The sequence below is a fragment of the Zosterops lateralis genome, assembly GCF_965231275.1.
Source record: "Zosterops lateralis genome assembly, contig: SUPER_6_unloc_1, whole genome shotgun sequence".
In the NCBI taxonomy this organism is placed as follows: domain Eukaryota; kingdom Metazoa; phylum Chordata; class Aves; order Passeriformes; family Zosteropidae; genus Zosterops; species Zosterops lateralis.
This window is the reverse complement of record NW_028154616.1, coordinates 2,053,299-2,075,214: the sequence shown is the minus strand read 5'-3', so window position 1 is coordinate 2,075,214 and position 21,916 is coordinate 2,053,299. Positions and strand designations below refer to the sequence as shown.

The 21,916-nt window shown below is 40.7% G+C and overlaps 2 protein-coding genes and 1 long non-coding RNA gene across 3 annotated transcripts in view; 2 read left to right on the top strand and 1 right to left on the bottom strand.

Moving 5' to 3' along the window:
• The window catches only part of ELP4 (elongator acetyltransferase complex subunit 4), a gene marked incomplete at its 5' end in the record, with an annotated part of 133,979 nt that extends 123,743 nt beyond the window's left edge, over positions 1-10,236 (bottom strand). Inside the window, 2 exons of the mRNA XM_083885362.1 lie at positions 4,214-4,249; positions 10,083-10,236. Of these exons, the coding sequence (XP_083741488.1) occupies positions 4,214-4,249; positions 10,083-10,236 (190 nt within the window). The remainder of the gene's footprint in view (positions 1-4,213; positions 4,250-10,082) is intronic.
• A 92-nt stretch (positions 10,237-10,328) lies between these two features.
• The window catches only part of IMMP1L (inner mitochondrial membrane peptidase subunit 1), a 31,222-nt gene continuing 19,634 nt past the window's right edge, over positions 10,329-21,916 (top strand). The window contains exon 1 of the mRNA XM_083885326.1: positions 10,329-10,395. The gene's annotated coding sequence lies outside the window, so the exon portion shown is untranslated. The remainder of the gene's footprint in view (positions 10,396-21,916) is intronic.
• Positions 14,524-18,894, top strand: LOC310911243. Its single transcript, XR_014590468.1, has 3 exons — positions 14,524-14,719; positions 15,086-15,175; positions 18,756-18,894. It is a non-coding gene; the product is annotated as an uncharacterized lncRNA (long non-coding RNA).

The following is a 21,916-nucleotide window of genomic DNA, read 5'->3' as shown; positions in this document are numbered from 1 at the left end:
TAAGGATAAAGACCAATTCCTATTTATGGGTCTTTTCAGCACTGCACTGTATAGGCTATCAAATACAGAAGGGACATCCTCGACACCTCTGTGCACAGACTACCTGTGGCTACTATTCAAAGAAATTTGTGGGTTGTAGAATTAGGTATAGAATCTTAAGGCTTCTATCTAGGGCCCAGACAACGAAAGACAGCAGGTGTGTGTGAGGCACTGTAAAAATATAATTTATTTAAAAATTAAGGAAACAAAACTAATTCTAGAGATTGATACATAACCATGTGGCCTTAGGGCAAAACTCTGCACAGAGGCATTCATGTTCCAAGAGAGGGATGCAGGATAAGCACTAAAACTGCAAGAGGAATAAAAAGTCAGGAACAAAATCCACTGTAAGGTAACAAATATCATACCTATAAATACTGTATTTATAATACCTGACTTTCAAACATCACAATATTAAACAGCATGAAGGTCTTTGAAAAACTCCAGTGGCCATTTGTAGTATAATTGCTTAAAATTAGGAGAGCTGTAAGAGGAAAGAATAAGCCTGCAACAATGTAAAGTACAGATGGCTTATTTTTTTTTCTCCCTACAAAGTCTAGACAGGTTGCCCTAAAGCTGGCAAAAGCCTGTCATAGCCTATCAGTATTGATAATTTTTTTTACCAGATAGATGGTTCTACACTGTGGTCCTGTGACCGAAGGTGTGTCTTTCTCTAGCTATGAAACATCCCTCTAAATTGCTGCAGGTTATAAAATGAGATTATTTTGATAATCTGAAATTCCATTTAAAAGATACTTTTCTAATGTCCACATTTACTAAGCTTGAGGGGATATACTTTGTGTCACTTGCATTTAATTAGCACATGCCAAATCAGAGTTGTCAAACATATAAGTTACAATATTTGGCATTTGGCCATACTTCAGGAAGGTGAATTCTGCTAACTGGTATTTTGTAGAATTGTATGTAGCAAATCACCATTTTGTACCTCTCTTGAGATTATCTTTTCCAGCTTTTAAAAGATGATAAATTCAATTATATTGACAAGTGAAGAGAGCTCTTACCAGTCAGGTTAAATAGCATGCCTAAAAAAAAAATTAGTAGCTAATGAAAGTAGCTGAAACCGCTTCAAGGCTTGGAATGTACAAGTATAGGCCTGTTTTTCACCAGACAACTTTAACTTTTAATAACTGACCTCAGCTACCAACAAAACCCCTCCTACTACTGATAATCTTTAAAACATTTAGCTGTCAGTGACCTTGTCAAAACTGGGGCTTTTGAAGGTAAGCAAGAATAGATTCTTACAGGACAGTGAGGGTGGTGTAGCTCACTATGCAGAACGTATTATATAAACAAAGCTTACATTTTAAAAACAAAATAACACCCTCCTGCAAACTCTTCCTGGGCTGGCCAAACACACGTGCAACAGCTTAAAGTACATTGGAGTGGAGAGGGGAAGGAGTGAGCTTATTCTACTTGTTTGTTTTGAAAAGGGAGACTCTTCTGGAAAGCTGATCTTCTGCAGCAGGTTCAGGTAAAACCACAAACATTCCTACTGAACAAGCCACTTTGATGGGGTTCCACATCAGAATGCTTCTTAGAAGCCCAGTACTGTAAGAATTTCTTTAAACTAAAGTACTAGTTAAAATCCTAATTCTTGTTAGATGAACAAACCCCAGGAAGTTTCAAGCTGTTCTGGTAGGTAGGGTCTTCCATGAGAATACCATGTGCTTCAACTCTTTAATTTTCATATAATTAAAACACTGTCAAAAGAATAGACGATAGAACTAAGTTCAACTGAAAATCACAGTGCTCTTTATTATGAATTGAGTTTAAAAAACTTGTACACTTATATTTCAAACAATATTTTACAGTCTTATCAAGTAACCTGTGCCATTACTACATCTTCAGAACACAACAGTTAAAATAAATATTTTAATACCCTGAATCTACTATTATTTGGTTAAATTAACCAAGATAATGCATCAAATAATGAAGATGAGCATTTAATTTGCAAAGGGAGCTAAGCTAAATGCAATTTCTTCTCGCCTTAGAGAATGCTGAAGGAAGGGGGAAGAATTTAACCTTTTTATAACACTTGGAGTACAACACAGAAAGATCTTCCTAGCAGGTTTATCACTGACAGCTTCAATCCTGATAATATTAAGCCTGCCTAGACTAATCTCATGACAGAATTTCTTGGTATGCTGACAGGATAATCTAACAATGCCATTACAGTGTTACCTGCATGAACTTTAAAAATTAGTCTCAAAATTTTTAGACTAATGAGTCACGAATAAATGTAGTTCCTGCTTTAAGACTTTTTGTATATAATTACAGGTTTCGAAATAACATATGGTTAGTCTCATTTGGGAAAAAAAAATAGTTTCCAGATCTAAAAGAGACATTCTCATTTGGGTTTCTGTCAAGCTGTTTCATATCAGATCACAAGTACACAAACAACAGAGGGGATAAGCAAATTAAAATCTACCACTGAGTATGGCCAGATATGCACTCAGAGGAAACAAAGTTCAGGTAAAAATCCATTCAAGAAAAATCTTCCACTGAGCCACCAGCATCCACATGACTATTCTCCACATCCACAATACCCTGTGGTGAAATATTGCACTACTTCTTTCAATTAATGACAGTTTTCCTGCTAGTTGGTTCACTGGGTTCCACCCAATCCGTCTACTGGAAGGGGCAGTGAATATTGTAATGGAAAGACAAAATTAATCTAGCCTCACAATCTCTGATTTATGTAAATTATAATAGATTCTATTTTTTTTTTTCTTCTTCCTTTACCACAGCAAGATAGCAGCTCTTCTCAAACTGAAAATGGTTGGAATTAGGTAACGTCAGTTATTTATTCTGGCAAGCAACTATTCCAATTACTTAATCTGCATCACACCATACACTAATTTATATAGTTTTTGTAAAAATCAACATTTTCGAAGACTCTGTGACACATCAACAACTGCCTCTAATGGATAAAATGCAGAAATAAAGACTAGCCTTGGAATAACAACAAGCCATAGTGAGAGCAATCACCTTGCTCAGTGACAAACAGAAAATTGTATTCAGTCTCTAGTGCAGGTTACATGAGCCCTATACCAACAGAAAGTAACAAGCCATAATTCTAATAGTGGCTAAAAGAGATTTCAGACAAGTTCTCCCCACATCTCACTGTTCAGTTCTTTGGTGTTAAGACCAATTTTTGAATTGTAACGATTCAAAATACATAACCAAAACTCTAGATACAAATTCAGTTTCCCAAGATATGGTTGTCTTTCCACAGGGAAAATAAACACAGATAAAATATTGGGACCACAATGTTTTCATCCTTTTCAGAAAATGAATGAAAATTACTGATCAAGTCTATCTCAAGGCTGAAAAGCCACATTCTGAAGACCTTCTACTGGTGTCTATCACTAGAGACAAGCAAGCTCTTAAAACACAAGGCACAACTTCCTTGAAACCACCCAAATCACCCAGGCATGTGCCAGTCTGCTTTGTCCCTAGGCAAGGATGAAATCCAGTCACTGTTTCTCAGTTATGAGAGTGATGAGATTCAAGTGCTCCTTCGGGGTGGAGATTAATACAGGAACTCTTAATGTTTCTGCTGGTTTTGTGTCAACTCAGTCAAACAGAAAGGAAAGCTGGACACCTCAGCTGCAATGGAGACATGGTCCCAGAGAGCTGCACTGTGGTCTGTAAAGGGAATTCTGGTGTAACCTACTTAATCATCTCAGTGCGCCTCATCCATGCCCTGAAGGAAAGCAGGCTTTTGTCACCCTGCTCTCAGCTGAATCTGGCATCCAAAAGATTGAAATGTTCTGCACTAGACATCCTCTTCAGATAGCCAAACCCCTTTCTGATGATAGACAGTTTGGATCTAACAGCACTTTGCAAAATCTTAACTAATTTGTCTACTCTGCTATTAAGTCCTGAAATGTGCTAAATGCCCTGTTTTCAAACAGAATTCTGAGGTATTCTTTGTGGGTGCTCAAGCCTGCCTAAAATTTAGGGCTTGATTCACCTCCAGTAATAGACAACAGTCCATTCAGAAGGCTACACAAAGTGAAGAAACCTCAGAGTTATACTTTCTTAAAGTCTGACTTCAAAAAACAGTGAAAAGAGAGGCCGTTTAATGAATACATTAAAGAGTGAAATGCTTTAGAATATGGCTTTAAGCATCTATATATTCTATACTAACCAATGAGAAGAAGGGTTCCAACAGCTACGCCTCCACCTGGAAACAAAACAAAATGAAGAATAAAGTAAGACTACATTTTAATACCATGTTAGAGAACAATTAACTTTTCTTAGTTTATAAGTCAAAGAAAGGTGATAACGGGGAATTTAAAAATATAAAAGTGAACAACATTTTAATTACCTTTGCAATACTTACTACAATTCTCTATTATGAAATAATTACACATTACATGTAATTACATACTGCACATTACAATTACTTTCACAATATACTGTACTATCATCATTGTGGTAAAAAGATCCTGCAGAGCTCTGCGCAACCACGCTCGAGTACTACAGCGGAGATGTATGGTCTGAGCCAGCAGATTTTCACTGGCATGACTCAAGTGAGTAAACATTCACCAAACTAAACTAATATTAACCACTGTCAAGTGATATTCCTTTGTATCAGAAAGGATGTAAGCTAAGTGAGCTATTAAGATTTTAGCAAATTCCCACCCAAGTCTTCAAGGCAAAATCCTGGTTCCACTGCTTCTTATCCTACTGCTGAGAACTGACCTGGCAGCAAGACTTTCAGCCATTGAAACCTGGACTGAGAGATCATAAATGTCACAACACACACTATGAAAAAACATTCACTGTTGAAGACATTAAAGTCCTTTATAGCAGGTCTTGGAGATAACAACTCCATGAATCCTTTTTGGACAGCAAAAGAGGAACTCATTTTATTTTAGGGAAAGAGTTCACTGATTTATAATCTGAATTCCAAGAATTACAATAGTGAAATAACCTGAAATCAGACTATTTTTTTTAACAATTATATAAGACTGTGACAGGAAAGCTAAAAATCATTGGGAGTGTTTAAATGGCCATATGTAACCAGCTCACTGAAGTGTTTTGCATGAAACTGAAGGATGTTGCCTGCAATTTTGTACTGATTTAAAAGCAAGTTGGGAGCAAACTACTTGATGAATCCCATCAGCACAGTATGCAAAGCTCCAGAAGTCAATTCTGGACTGCACAGATGGACTCCAATGGACAGGATCTTTTATTTTATACATTTGTAAGAGCTCAATAAACTCCACTACAAATTGATTCCAATATGATTTGGATCAACTTCTTAATCTTCAGCTCTGCTAGTGGGACAACAAATGCTGCAGTATCTGTAACCTTGCCATACACGCAGAAGGAATAGAAAAAGCAAATTGCTCTCCCATAGGCCAAAAAGTGCTAAAATATTGTTGCATAACAGCACCTGAATTGAAACCAGAAGAGGATCACTTTGCCATCATGCCATGATGCACGTTGATTCAAGCAGTATTTGGCAGTCAAAGTGTTTAGTCGGCTACTAATTTCATAGTTACAGAGAAGCAGATGTTTCAAGCTAAACTCCTGAGTGAAGATGCACAAATCCCTCAATACCTACAGCAAGCGCTGATTAGGTAATCAAGCATTTTCTAGATATTAAAAAAAACAAAACAAAAACAAAAAACACCCAACAAAAACAAACAAACAAACAAAAAAACCCACACCACAACTTTTAACTGCTGTTTAGCAGAAAGTTAGAATCACTTGTGAAATCCCCATGTTCTAAGCCAATGATTTTTGTTCCAATATATTTGTTCAGGAGATAAACGCAAATGAAGCCAAAAGCTGTACCACAGGGGAAAGCAAAAAAATAAACAACAAAAAAAAGACCAAAATCTGAAATCATACTGATGTTTGATACAAAGTATGCTTCCAATTTTCATTGTATTTAATTGTTCAAGGAGACAGAACACATGGCTTACTAACAACAGTTGTTTAAAACTAACACATGCTCTACACAGCCCATAGTAAAGAAAAGCTCCAAATGTTGAGATTTTACCAAATCCTAGGTTGACATAGAAAACATGATTAAAGCAGCCATATTATTATTACCTCATGGCAATAAGGACTTTAAAGCCTTAGTTAGAAAAAAGTTCATTTGTAGCCAAGACAGGAGTAGTGTCTCTTCTGCTTTTACAGAGAATTTGTCTGTCAAACAGAGCAGCCAAAATTCTCTCAAGCTGTACTTTCAGATCACCAATGGTACTGTTTCTACAAGCCAGAGCTGTAACATATGTGCACATACTCTGGTTGCTAAAGGCAAACTCAGGTCAGAGCATTGTCTTTATGTTATCAGACATAGTGAGTGGTTTGAACAAGTGTCTTTGTCCTGGGTTGCAGTGTAGGATGTACACAAAGTATTTATTCTATCACCATCTTCATGAACTGTTGAAACCAGGTGGGCTAGTGTTTTTCCCAAGCCCATGCCTATTCTGCTAATGGCCTTTGGGGTGTCTTCTGCTAATGGCCCATTAACGCCTGGCCCATGACTCACAGGTAACTCCCTCCAGGGGTTATCTCTGTTTAATGGGCCATCAAGAACCCACTTCACAACCCCTCATCCTATTGTGAGATGCTCTGCCCAGGGGGAGGAGCCAAGCATTCTCACCTGGATATAAGCTGGTATGTGGGACAGTGCAAGTGGCACTTACCTACTGGATTCCCAGAGGACCAGAGCTCCCAGACCTTTCTACAGGATCACTGCTTCAAGAAAAGCACCTCACCTGGACTGCTTCCACCATCCTGCTCAGGTTGTATTCTGACTCTGTCATTGATCCTTTGTGTTATTGCATTTATTTTATTTTATTTTTACCTTTTTACCTTTTTTCTTATTAAATTATATTTCTAACTTGGAGCCTCTCACTCGTTTTGCTTTCAAACCACAACAGTCTTCTATTAGAGGGAATGCAAAACTATTGCAGTTACCATGGTTACATCTTCATATTACAACGAGCAACAATACTAGTAAGTTAAACAAAAGACAGAGAGCAGGAAAAAAGATCAGGAATGCTGATGGAATCAAAAGGAAGACAAAAAAAATCTTTAAGTTTCCCAAGAAAGCTACTGTGAACTAATTATTCTTCCTAATTTTGCTATTTTCATTTTTCTCTGCTGGTATCTAAGGCAGTGGCCTCGATAAACATCTAAGCAAGACTGGTAACTCTCCACATTGCTACTTACAGCAGAGAGATTTAAGATCTTATGGAGAGAAGCACAACAAACTCTACAAGCTGAGAAGTGTCCAGATTGTTTTCAAAGCATATCCCTGACCTTTTTTCCAAGCAGCCTGAAACAAAACATTCAATACCAGGCATCTGATGGTTGTATTACACAATAGTTGCAGCTCACTGCAGAGAACTGCTCTGGCATACATCAGCCATACATGGCCCACAAACTTGGAAAGTAAACTTGAATATAAAGTCTGGAAGTGCAGAGTGCCCTGATGGTAACACAGCATTTGAAATCCAGCATTTTTTAACCACTTCTCTTCCAAAGGAAATTCACTCCTGTAGAGTGACCCACAACCATGTAACAATCAGTCAGCAGCTGAAGGTAAACAAAACTCCTCCTTGGATTCTTTGCCTTTTCCTCTCTTCAGAAGCTCCTCATAGAGCTGTGTGTGGTAACACCATGCTTTCTCTCACTCACTCATAGGCTGCACCTTCATGTCTGGCAAAATAATTCTGTATCTGGATTACAGATTCTGAACAGAGTAAACTTAAATCCAGACCCAAGCCAGAGATCTACAAGACTGCCTAGTGACTGTTACAAATGATATCTATGAAAATACCAGACTAAAAGAGTTCCTAGTAACTTCCACTGGAAATTTATACAAAAAAAAAGGATTGTCCTCAATCCTGGGTGACAATAAAAATTAAACATCTTTACAGTCAATCCTTTAACTGCTAGTGGGCAAGACAAAACAAGAAAAGTACCAATATTCTTTCAGAAACACATAAACAGCATTCTGCAACACATTCATGAAGCATTTCCACAGCCAGAAAAAGGACACAAAGCATAACAAGTCAACAGCAGTGGGCTGAGTCACCAGCACAGCGGGCTGCACCATCACAGGCTCAGACAGATGCTCAAAGGATGTTCCCGTTTACTCAGCACTCCCCAGACCACACCTGGAACACGAGGCCCAGACAACTTTAAGCCCCTCGATTCCAGAAAGAATAAAGATAAACTGAAGTGAGCCCAGGGAGGGGAATGAAAATGGGACAACTGATTCAAGAGAAGTGGCTGAAGAAAGTGGGCTTTATTCAGCCTGGAGAAGAGAGAAAAACCTGAAGGCCCTGGGGTGGTGCCCAAGAGAAGCCATTGACACACAGCTGAGCTCTTTCCTGAGGTGCACTGGGAGGGCAACAAGTAACCAATGGGATCTGAAACAGCGAGGGCTCCCAGGGGATATAAGGAAAGAGAAAATTCCACACAAAAAAAATTAAGCATTGGACTGGGTTACCCTGAGGTGCTGCAAAATCTCTGCCATTGCAGATTTTCAAGACCCCACTGGACAAAGCCCTGAGCAATCAGCTCTGAATTCAGAGGTGAGCCTGCTTTAAGGCTGCAGAGAGTAAATCTCCAAAATCAGTGACTCTGTACAGGTTCACCCAGCTGGAGGTCTGTTCCAACAACGCCTGGCACCAGTGGAAACTTTGCTACAATCACCGTGAGTCTTTCCATAAGTCATTCCTCACCCACTCAGCCTCCAAAACCCAGGGATTTAAGGGCTGGGATGTTATCCAAGGTTTAACACAGGAAGGCAGAGTCCAGGTTCTCAGAGATGGCACAACCCAAAAAACCCCATCTAAAAATACTTTCCAAAGTTGCTGTTCCTAGAGGCAAGGAATCTCCTTGGTGTTCAAACATTAGTAAGATCAGGAAATGATGAGATATTTAAAAGACAAGGAAAATGTAGAAGGGATCCTGGGTTTATTGAAAGTGTCCTCAGCTTCTGTAACAAACCACTAACTGTGTTAGAATTTTAGGAGACTGCCACCATAGGAGCTGTCTGCAACGTCTGAGCCACGTTAGGCAAAATCCACTGCTTCTAAAAGGGAATATAAACTGGAATAGTCAATGCAAATCTGCACATCATGCAATTAAAAGGCTTCACAAATTACACTCAATTAATGAAATATTTCTCAAGCAGGAAGAGCTTCCTCCACAATGATCCTAGTCCCTGATGACAGTGCAGGCACATACACTTGCACAAAATCATATACAGGCTTTAAAAAGTTCTTTATACAATGGATACAACTTTTATATTATCATTAATCATACAGAGTATCCCTAGAGAGAAAAGTGGCATAATCTGTGTACTCCAAGCATGAATGAACGAAGTTTAAATCAGGCCGTTCTCACCTAAATGTACATTAAAGACGCATTGCAACTATGTGAAGAATCAGAGGATCACAGAGCTCTGGTGCACGCAGATAAACCACGCTGTTTATACCAGCAAATGAATCAGTTCTCAATCCAAGGGAAAGTGCCACAGATGACACAGCAACAGCCACGACAGATGAGTCCAGGGGACCACCTCATACCCTGACAGCGACAGCGGGCAAAGCCAGACCCAAAACCAGCCTCACACCAGCGCAGTTTATCTAAGCGGGGGCACTTTAATGATGCAGCTGTGGCGGGCGAGGCAGAAAAGACACACTGAGAATCCCAGCACATTCCAGCAGCTCCTGCCCCAGTGGAGCACCCGATCTACCCGAGGGGCGTGCGGCACACGCGGCTTTCCCAGCCCAAACCCCGCAGCCCCGCCTGTGACGGCGGGAAAGGCTCGGCCAACTCCCGGAGCAGCTCCGCGCTCACGGCCATCCTCCCCCTCGGAGCTCAGGGCGGTACACACGTCCTGCCTCGGCCCGTCCTCCTCCCCTCAAGCCCCGGGGCTGCGGGGGGAAGGAAAAGCCCGCGGGAGGCGAAGGGTAGGGCCCGGCCAAGGGGAGGGCGGAGGGGGCGCAGCACCGGGTCCCAGTCCCGCTCCCACCAACCTAGCACACAGTCCAGGGAGGGCAGCCCGCTGGAGAGCAGCAGCTGCCCGTGGCGCACCGAGGGCCGGGTGCCCGGGAAGGCGGGCGGCCGAGGCCCGGCCCGGCGCTGGAAGCTGCTGCTGCCGCGGCCCCGCGCCCCGCCGGCCGCCGCCATGTCGGGGGCGGGCAGACACCACGGCCCAGCGCGCCGGGCCCGCGCTCCGCCAATGGGAGAGCGGCCCGGGGAAGCACCGCCCAATGGGAGGCCGTGTTGTTGGCACGTTCGAAGGCAGGGGGCGGGGAAGGGCCGAGGGGCCCGGCGGCCAGCGGGGAGGTGAGATCGGGGTCGCGAGATCGGGGTCGCGTCACCGGGGGGGAAATCGGCGGGGAATCGGCGGGGACCGGGGCTTCTCTGGGGCTAGGGGCGCCCGCAGCGGGCACGGACTGGCGCGGGGAGGTGCGGGGAGTGCGGTACGGGCGCTGCGGAGGGGACACCCGCCTGTCCCGCGGGTGCCCGAGGTGTCGGTAGGGCCGGGCCGTGAGCGGACGGGCTCGCCCGGCGCCGCGTTTGCCCCTTCGAGAAGGGTCTGGAGAGGAAAAGTACTTGTAAAACGTATTTACGTAACTGCGTGTAACATAATGTGTTTGGGGTCCCTGCTCGTTTGTACATAGCCTGTAGCAAGTGTCTGGTTTAGTGCCTTGGGATCAGGACCTTGCATCACCGTGATGGCCCTCGACCGAGACGTGTGGTAGAAAAAGCTGAAAGACATTAAAATGCTTTGACAAATTCTAGTATGTTTCCTTTGTCACCCGACGCTTTATGTTCTGGTACTCTGAAAGCAAGGGAAGCCCCTGTCAGTGTATGGAACAGCCACTGTGACAAGTGGTTTTATGTTTGTTTTTCATCTCTTGGTGATTCAGATGCATCCCAAGCTGCTGGAAGACACTTGCACGCAGCAGAATATTAAAACGAAGCTTTAATACTATAATCCCTCACTTTCACTCTTTAATTCCAATGAGTAATATTTACTGTTGCTCTAAGCCAAATTTTTGAACACCTGTGGTTCTTGACTCTCTTTTTAATTGAGGGGAAAAAAATCCTCATGTTAAAGATGAGCAGCATGAGGGAGCAACCATACGTAGGCAGTCTTGAACCTCAGAGTTTTTTGTATCTAATTCAAGTTCAAGAGCATGAAACTTGCGTATCATGTCTCCCTAGCTGGGGAAATGGTGTTCCTTTTGCTGTTGGCCAGGCTTCCTCACATGTTAGCAGTGGACAGTTCAAGACCTTTTATCAGGTGTAGCAAGAGGAGGAGTTTTGAATTTTCTGCTAAACTGTGAAATACTAAATAATACTTAAAATTAAGTATAGATTACTGTTTAGTGAAAGTTAGGAGTATCTGTCTGTAGAGGAGACAATCAAAGGAGATTGGGAACCATGGCAAGAAATAAATATGGGTGTTAAATTTAACTTCTGTAATAGGTGACTAGTGAGATGTGAATATCTGGGATAGGAAAGACCAACGAAATAAAGACCCAAAGCATAATTCACAATTCTTTTGAGAGGTTTGGCCATCTATTTTTGTCAGTGGGATCCTGTGGTGTAAATTGTGTCTGACTGAAGAGGAGGCTGAAAGGTAGAGAGTTCCCCACTTTTAAAACATCTCAGTAACTCTGCCATTTCCTACTGTGCTGCCCTCCTGGGGCCCCAATCCCTGAGAGGTGTGTGTACCACAAAAACTGCAGGATGTCTGTTGGAGCACTTTGTTCCAGGAGCTCATAACCCAGTGGTCAGGATATCCTTGATAAGTCACTGGTGACCTGTCAGAAAGAGAATCAAGTGATAAACTGCATGTGCTCAATCCTTGTGCTGTTTTTTTTCCCCATTCCAAGCAGTATATTTTCTTTTTTTGCTTCATTAACACAAAGTATTTCCTTGTTTGTTTGTTTTTAAATTAAAGCACACTATTATGGGTTGTCTTAACTTCACAGGAAAGGTATAAACACACATCCAGGGCTGAGCCCTCTCTTTTGTTCTTTCATTTCTCATTACTACTTGCCTAACAGGTGAGGTTTTTTTTTTTTTACTTCTTAAACCTCATTTACCTACAGAGCAATTAAGCTTGGAGGCTAAATAATTCTTTCTCTCTCTCTCTTTTTTTTTTTTTTTTTTTTTTTTTTTTTTTTCCCTCTTCTCTTTCCTATTGGGAGCCCACATAATGAAAGTGTTTTGCAAATGGGAGTGCTTGCCGTGCTCCTTCCAGTTTTAGTGTTTCTTGGATGAACTGCACATTTACTGGAAATCTCAGTGGCTCAGGACGGCAAAAGGGGAAATGTCACTCCCTTCTCCTCCTCTGTTTCCAGTCCAGCAAACCCTGGTGCTCATCAGTTCCCTCCTTGAGCTGACTGAGCTCACTAACCTGACTGGGAACTATCACTTGACTTTCTCAACGGTTTTATTTTGTGCCATCCTGCTGGGCTGGTGCTGTGTGGAAAAGGGCACACACACATCACTGAGACATGGTGTCTTACATTGTAACTCAGAGTAGGAGAGACTGTTTCATATGTAATAAAAGTAATGGAGAAGTTGATACAACTTTTTCAGTAGGAGAACTGAACTTCTAAAATATGGCAGTAGTTCTGTTTGTGATGCTCATTTTTCTCCATTCACATTTTAACCTGATGGGTGCAGTTCAAGTCCTACTGATTTAGAAAGTGAGTGGAAATAAGCTATTTTTCAATAGGTGGGATTTTTTTCTTTCAAATTTTAACATTTTACTACAATAAAGCTTTCCAACTGCATATGAGCCTGTGAAAATACTGCTTACAACATCTGGCTTTGTCTGTATTTCAGACAGATTTCAGAGAAGGAACTGTATTTAATGGAAGCTTAATTTCATATTTATTTTTAAATTGATGATGGTTCATTTTCAGGAATGACAACAGTTTGTTCACTCTTTTTTGAATTACACTGAAGATTTGCTTATATTCACATGTCCAGTTGTGAAAAGGTTAATTTTCAGTCATTGTAGAAGATCCCACTGGGATCTGCTCTGTGGCAGAAAGCAAGACCACAGGAACTGTAATTCTAGACACTACCTTAATCCTCAAAGGCACTTTATGAGGTAGATAATTCCTACTATTCCTGCTCTAGGGGTGGAATGGAAATGCAGAGAAACCAAGGAACATGGGAGTGATTTCCAGTGCTCAGGAAGTGTCTTAGGGAGTTATTTCTTGTCAGCTGAGCTATGGCAATGGACAGTGGTCATACTCAGATCATCAGAGAATGGAGAAGTTTAAACATTTTTGTCTATTTTGGGATGTCTTAAACTGTAGGATAATCAGGTTTCCTTCCTTGCAGCTCACATGTTGTCTCATAGACTTGGCCAAATGAGGATGTCAATTTTAGCTGCAAATCCTAACTGCCATGGAGAAATCAAGCTCTCTGTTTTCCTCTTCTTGCAAACTTGCTGGTCCAGTTCAGCTCCTTGTCTGTGCAAAATGCAGATTCTGAGATGGATTAAGAGGATTGGGAGTGAAAATTCCCTAAGGGACACAAAAAATGGAGGGAATACAGTGGTGAGCGAGAGAGCAAGCTGAACATTTGGGAAAAGGTTACGCTTGGAATTTGATCTGCAAGTACATTTGGCATTTCTCTTCAAAAGCTGTAGCCTACAGATTTGGGGACCATCCTGGTGTCGCCAAAATATCAGCCCTTGGGGTGTGCTTTGGGTATTTGTGGTCGGTGAGAGGAAGCACAGTTGTCGTGGCCTCTCTTTACCTTGTGGGTTGCCCGTGTGGGCTCACCGGGCCCCAGTTCACTCCAGCAGCGCTGTGTGGGCAGTGCTCCTCAACAACCCTGTGTTACTGATGGTTGTGTTCTGTTGTCCTTGCTCTCAGATGAATGGTTTCCCAAGGTTTTAATTGTGCTGCACAGGATTCTTATGTGCTCTTGTCTCTGAACAGAACGCTGCTCACTCTGGAGTAAAACACCATCCCATTTTATTTCAAACCCCTGTGCCCGGCCGAGCTCCTTTTCGGTGATGTTTTCCTGTTGGATTCACGTGTGGGAGAGAGAACCAGAAAACCACATCCTAGCGGCAGTTTTAATTCATAATCTTATTAGCGTTTGCTGTTCCATCGCCAGGCTGCTTGGCCGCCGAGTTTCGGAATGCGCTGGCATTATTAGCCCGCCCTGATTAAACTTCACTGGTCACCAAATCACATTATCCGCCGAGTCACCTGAGCAGGCCGGGCTCGCCGTCATGGTACGGGGCGCCCCGCGGAGCTCCCGCCGGGAGCCGGGACGGGGTAGTTTGCTTTGGAGATGTCCTTAAGTACCTAACAGCATGGGCCGTGGATTAGGGCTGCAAAGAGGATGGCTTCATTTTCCTCATCTTTGAACTAGCCAGAATGGGATAAGTTTGAAAGTGCGGGATCTTCAGGCCGTGAGCCAACAGCTGAAAAGAATGTTTAATCCTGCGAGCTCTGACACCGAAAGAACTGGTTTTTTCAGTGTGAAGCTTAAAGGCTGCTTATCCAATCAGTCTGTGGCAAACGAAAGAATTGGTTGGAGTGTTTAGGACTTGCCTGATATTATATAAAACATGGTATGATGTTATTCAGAGAGCCTCTGGATGTTACCTAAATTCATCCTTGTGAGTATCCTCAGCAAAGGGGAAAAAATTTAAACCTATGTTGAGTTTAAACAGCTGTTTTGAAATAGTAAATTAGGAGACATGAGTTAAGGTAATATGTGGTGAAGACAAGAAATTATTTTAAAAGTTACTTTATGTTTCTGTAATTTCAGAAGTGTACAGTATAATATTACTGAAAACTGCAGAACAATAATATTGAAAATGAATTGTGAGTTTAATTTCTTAATTTCATCATACAGATTAGTGCTGTATTTAATAGAGATTATTCTCTTTGTATTCTCATACTTCTGGTGAGACCCACAAACATGGAACCTCAGGTTTCCGCTGTATTGGCCAGTGATGCTTTCTGGTTGTTGTCTCCCATAGGTATTCCAGACAGGAATGCTGTCTTGATTTTTCAGCTACCAGCAGCTTTCACAGCACTCTGGCCATCTGCAGAGTGGGGCATGAACCAAGGTATGCTGCAGTCAGTAATTCTGTAGAAATGTGTAAGTCTTACCTGAGCTGAATGCAGAGCCTTGCTTACTCTGCAAAAAATTTGACTAGAAAAATAATTTGGTAAAGTAATTAGGTAACTGAGGGGCAGATGAAGAAAGTAGTCATTTTGGCCTTTAAGTAGTCAGGAAGTAAAATTTAGATTTTCCAGTGTGAGTTATAAAGTTGGATAAAGGACAAGCAAGCAACCTAGTAAAACTCATTGTGAAGCCAGATTCACAACTGGCTGCTTAGGGAAACCTGAATTGTTTCAGATTTGGAACAATGTTTTGGTGAAGAAAACCATCAGGAAGCACTGAATATCTGAATATCTGGCTTTTTTTTTTTTTTTTTTTTTTTTTTTTTTTTTTTGTACCCAGGCTGTATTTTAGCAAACCATTGTTATTCTTTATATCAGTGGATTCAACTTGTCCATCTCCTACACTGAGCCTGCCAATTTCATGGCAGAAGTGCTGTGTTTGTGGGAATCCCATTTCAGGAGTGTGTATCTGGGAGCAGGGCTGCCATTCCCCCCCCCCCCCCCCCCACCCCCACCCCCCCCCCGGTACTAAATTGCATTGCATTTTGTGTGAGATAATATATGTAAGAGGAATGAAAATGAATTGACATTTCAGACTGTAGATGCTGACACAGATTAAGTGAAGCCAAAATATTACCAAGGCCCTAGAAATAACAATCCTGTAAGGGGAGGCTGCAGAATAAGTCAGTGTATTGCAAATGGGACACACTGAGGTGGTGGGTGCTGCTGGAAAGGGGAGCTGCACTAATTGTTTCCAAGTCCTGTCTTGGGTTTGCCTGGAAAGAACAGAGGTGTGTTATTTCAGTGCAATGAGGGGGTAATTAATTTGGAGTTTTAGCCCTAAGGTTTATTAGAATACCCATGTCTCTGCAGTAGCCATGTTTTCAATATTTCTGTGATTTACAGCTATGACTGTGTCCCTAGCAGAGGAAGAGAGGTAATGGAGCTTTTTTAAAAAAATAAACCCTATCTCCTATATTTCTGAGAAAACTGTTGCACATTCTTGGGGCCTCATGCTTCCACCTTTTCTTGACTGTGCTTTCCAGGAAGTGTGAAGCACTCTTTGATCTCGGTGTTCTCGTGCTATTGCCAAGCCACAGTGATTTTTTAATACAATTTTTAACATTCCCTGCACAAAGGAACTGAAATTCACAAACATTAAATTGTAAGAATGTCACCAATCTCCTTAGCACACACAGAATATCTGTGGAAGGAGCTGTATGACCAGTCACTGATTTTCCTGTTAGAAAAGCAATGTGTTATGGAGGAAAGAGTAAGCCACGTTCTGTACCTTTGGAACAAACCAGATGAGCAAATTTAGATGAAATAAAATCTGGTCACTTATTAAAAACCTAAATAGTTTTTAAGAAGGCAGTTCAGGGAGACATAATACTAATGAAGTTATACTGTGATTGTTTCTGTACTGCTTTTCTCTTTTACAAGTACTCGTGTCCTCATTTGAAACCACTTTTTGGGGTGGATGTCTGTGGTTGAATGAGTCATACAGGCCCTGCTTGGTGATGTGTTTGGTATTAGTGGGAGTGCAGTTTGTGGGGCTGGAATGTGCTCACAAGTGCTCTGCACCTCAGCTTAGAATCATCTGCTAAATTGGAGAAAGGCACCTCTACCTACTTATTTGATTCACTAAGTAGTCAGTTTTCACATTTATTATTGTGTCAGCTGTATTTTTTACTTAAAACCATCAAATTAAATAATAGCTTATGCTGCCTTTCTATTTTAGTTCATGCATTTAAAACCTGGAAGTCAGATAAAAAGATAGTTTCAGAATAAATTCAGTATATTATTTAGGAGTGGGGCAACACATTAGCATGGAGTTCACAATAGATCATATCGCTTTTATTCCATCTTACAAGCTTAGCAGCACAAACAGAATAATCAACATATTATTTGGCTGTCATCTGCTGAACAGAAAGCAGAGATCACAAGGAGGTTTTCCCTAGCTGCAGTGATGGCCTTTTTGTTCCAAGCCCCCATCTGGGAGGGCCATGGTGTGTTATCATCTGGAACGCGGGGTTTGCTGTAATCTGCTTAGCTGCACTGCAGTTCGGATCTTTATTCCATGTTTGTGTAATTTATAATTTTAATGAGACCATGGCTCTTGTGGGCTTTGAAATATATTAAAAGCTCTTTTGTGCATATGCTTTTGTTCTTGCTTAATAGGCTCAGTGTATTTAAAACTGATGAATTTTTATTCATGGATTTGGATGTCTGGGGATTAACTTAGATTGAATATCATTGCACTCATCTATTGATGTTTGGAACTTTTTTATAGTTGTATCTCTGAGTGGAGAAGACCTTACAGAACTTGTGTTTTACACATAAAACAGCTCAGAAAGAACTAATAAAATTTTATTGAGCAATGAGAAAAAAATATTGATTACAGTTTATTTTTACTGCATAAACTCGTGAAATACCATTTTTCTCTGAAAAAAGTCCTTGAATCCATGTACATGGGTGTATTTAGAACTTTGTAACTAAAAAACAGTTTGGGAAAGCAGTCAACATTTTTGCAGAATAATGGCAGTGACAAGCACTTGATTTGCATTTTTCTTCTATTCGGGTAACTTGAAAATGTAAAAATACTGAGCACTCTCTTGTCTGACTGTGTCACCTTTCTCCTATTTTTTAACACATTTTTTAATGCCAGGTGTGCATCAGCTATTTCATGAGAAGGTGATGCTCATGAGTGGGGAGTATTGATAGACATACAGAAGGACTCTTCACTGCCATTTTCTGACAGTGCTAAAACGGGGCTTGTTTTTTGCTTCTGCATTTTTCAGATGTTTAATAGTTTGTTTTATGGTTTAATTGTCTGGCAGGTTTGATTTGCTGCTTGTTTAAAGATTTGATACTTCTGTGTTCCTAAAGTCTGTGGAGCACTCTTTGATGATGGCATTCTCTCTGAGACCAACATTGGTCATAATTGGTCATAAGTATTTTTTCTAAATAGTCTTGCTGATGGTGTACTGAAACGTGGAGGGGGTTTGGGGTTTTGTTTGTGGTGTTTTTGTTGGGTTTGCTGGTTTTTACCAACAAACCATCCTCTTTGTAATGACAAAATATTTTAAGTAAACAGGTTTTTTAGTTCTCATTGCATAGGGGAGTTATTTACCCCTCTTTTGTTCACTGCTTTGAGCAGTACTTCCAAAATCATGTTTCCAGAAGGTGTGTCAGCTGGGAAGTGCAGGGGACACATGAGCCATGGGCCAGTTCACATTCTGTAGGGTTGTAGATTTTTAGTGCCTAGTGGGAAAATTAGGCATGTATCTCTTTGTCTTACTAAAATGAGATAAATTTTCAATGTTTATATATCTGTGTCCCAGGAAAGTGAAGGTAGTGAAATTTGAGGTAAACACATGTAGTTATTTGACCATTGTGATGGAGGCACAGCCCCTTTTTCTCAGTTACAAGCAAAGGTGCCTGTGGTGTCTTGCCAGACCTTTGGTGTTTGTCTGACCTCATTGCAGAATACTGTAAAGTGAATATTTTGGCATCCCTCAGAGGCCCAGGCCTGCCATGTATGACCATGCCTTTGCTCAGCTGTCTGGATTTCACTGCTCAGCAAAGGGGAGTGTATGGAGCTGCAGAGGAGGAGAAGCTTTGGAATGCACCTGGCCATTAAAACAGCATTTTATTCAGCATTGTGCAAGTGTTAGGAGCTGCTTCCCAAAGGTAAATAGAACCAGTGAGAGCTGCTTGAAATCTGTGTTGAGAAATTGCTTGTTCTTGTCGGTTGTCTCTGGTTATTTAACACCAGAGAATTGTGTTATGTGCGTTCTGTTTACAGGATTAAACTCCTTGTCAGCCTGAGATCAGTAGCTGAAGGAGCTCTGGGTGGAGACAGACTGGCAGTGCCTGGTAGAGATAATGTGGAAAAAGGTTGTCTCTTCCAGAATATCACCAAGCTTGCTCACATTTGCCAGACCAAGTCCAGTGTTGCTTCCAGAGTAAAGCAACAGCTGGAAGTAAAAAGCAATTCTGTCTGATCCCCAGCACAAGAGGGACCTTTTGAAAATTGTTCTTGGTTTTGCTTTAGATGTTCAGAATCCTCAGATTGTAATCAGAATATTTAAAGCATTTTGTATATTGCATATCTAATGTGGAAAGCATCCAAATAAACAAGATATACACCCTTCGCTCTTCTAGCACATGTAACATCAATTTCATGCAGAAGTTTTAAAATAGTAATTTAGTATCAATAATAGCTCAAAGATAAATATTTAAATGGCCTAGTCAGTGTGCAGTTTTTTCTTTGGTTTGGGTCTTTGGATTTTTTTTTTTAAAGTAATCTCAGAGTAATTCTGTGGGAAAGAGATGGTGCAGGTTACGTGTAGAGAAAGGTGTCTGGTTAGAAGTGGAGAATGTTAGGAGAACATAGGAGAAGAGTTTCTGTTATGGAAGGAAGAACTGATAACCTCTTACTACATATTCAATGAAATTCCAGGATTGGGAAACATTAAGTAAAACAAATGTGACCAGAATTTTTTTTATGAAAGCGAAGAATCTGTTTAGTGCCAAGTCCAATGATTTGTTTAGTCACACTTTCAGTGACTGCAACTTTGATTTTCCTGTATTTAAAAATCCAGCACCATATCTTAAATTGTCTTACACAATACCATTTGTTTTCTGGAAATGATAAATCAGCTCATTGATTGTCTAATTTTATTATGTACACAGCTAATTGTAATCCAGGATTACAGCAAACAAGATGTTAATTTCTAGACGTGTGCACATTTCCCTCAGAGTGTGAGTGTTACAGAAGCAAAAGAGTACAAAGAGAATACCATTTGTGCTATCCTCACAGGAGCTGTCAATAAAAGATGTAATAGGGGATTTAGGAATCTGGAAATGGCCAACTAATTTATGTGAATCTATTTTATTTCAGCCAGAAAGCCCAAGCTCTGTTTCGTCTGCACTGCATATTGCAGAGCACAGGCTGTCTATAGAAAACCAGGCGGCTGCATATGGATAGTCCCTTGATATCATTCACTTGCTGTGTAATCTTATTATGCAAAGTTCTAATCTTCACCTAGAATGAATGCCTCTGGGTCAGAATATAGTCATATCAGGGTTTTTGAGGTCATGTTTTGTGATCCTTAGCTTATTCTTCTAAGTAGAGCTGGGATTTAAAGAGTATTCCCCAGACACTGGCAGAGATAGACGGCAAAACCTGCTGCCTTTTTGGAAGACAAGACCAACATGAGGTCCCTGGTAGGATTAAACTTGATTTGTAGCCGTAGGATTTTTTAACAGATGTATTATTGGACAGGGAATAAGGGGCCACCAGCACAGCGAAATTGGATCACAATTGGCATTCTCAGGGAGTCTGCTGGCTGCTAAAACAGCAGCTGCATGTGGATTTGACTTCTTTCAGGTGAAGCGACTTCCAGTCATTTGGAAAGGATGGGATGAAAAGGAACCTTGGTGATAATTTTGATGTCTGCAAGATTTAGTACCAATGTAATGGGATTATCGGTAACACCTTCACTGCAGAAAAAGCCACCTGGCGCTATAACTGGCAGCAACTGAGAACTAATCCTTTCCCATCTCTTGGATGTCATTCATGAGCCTCAAAGTGATTTCTGCCCTGCTAGCTGTGATTAATTTTATAAACAAACAAACAAAAAAGAGTGATGAAAGCACAGGCTATGGAAGGAAAAGGGAACAGAAGATATAGTAATTACATTTTGCATTTTATTTGCTCTGGGGGATAAACTATACAGTTGTGGTAAAATAACCAAACTGTGTTCTCTGTGATAAATATGGATGTGTGACCTTTTTTAACCAATGTCGATTTCAGCATAAAATTTTCAGCTACCTGCTATATGATAGTAGATAGTACCTGGAAGTAATTACAAGTTTTAGGGCATTAGTTCTGCAATAAGGATGTTTATTCTACAGAGCCATTAAGTTTTCAAGGGGCCTGTGACTTAAATAATTTGTTTTATTGTGCTTAATGGCCTTATGTTCGATCTGGTGGAGTCGCCTGCTGATGGTGCTTTGTATTAAAATTGTGTGATGTGGAAAACTGTTTGGCTGTTTACTTTTGTTTCAAAAATGTACTGATGGGAAGTTCTCAGTGGAAACAATTATATTTTCATGATGCTCAAGTTAATTATTTCTGTGTGGTTTTTTTTAAATAAATTAGTTTGTTCTGGTGGGTTTTTTACTTACTCTTGCTACAACCATTTATTAACTAGAAGCTGTTACTTAAAACTGTATGGAAACTTCTAGGATTTTAGTTATTTGGAATGAATATTAGATGTCTAAAGATGAACCTTAACATTTAAAACAATGTCCTATCTTCAGGAGGTACCTTGCCAGGGTCAGACTGTATAATGCAGGTATATATATACCTTCATTTGAAATTAACTTTCTTGGGTAGTGGTCAAAAGCTTTTATATAAAGCTGGGATTTTTTTAATCATTTTAAAATCTGATAAGCTTGAGCATTTAAAAAATCCTTTGCACTGTATTTATAAACGGGAGTTGGTGAAATCCATGTCTCAGGAGTTAGAAATTTATTTTAAGAGCACTGTGAACAAAATTTGAGAGCTCTTCACTCATCTTCTGTCCTTGTGGTTAGTTTTTTACTGTGACAGTTCTAACAGCAGGCAAAACTCACTCTGAGCCCTGGCTTTCCCTGAGTAGCTCCCAAATCTC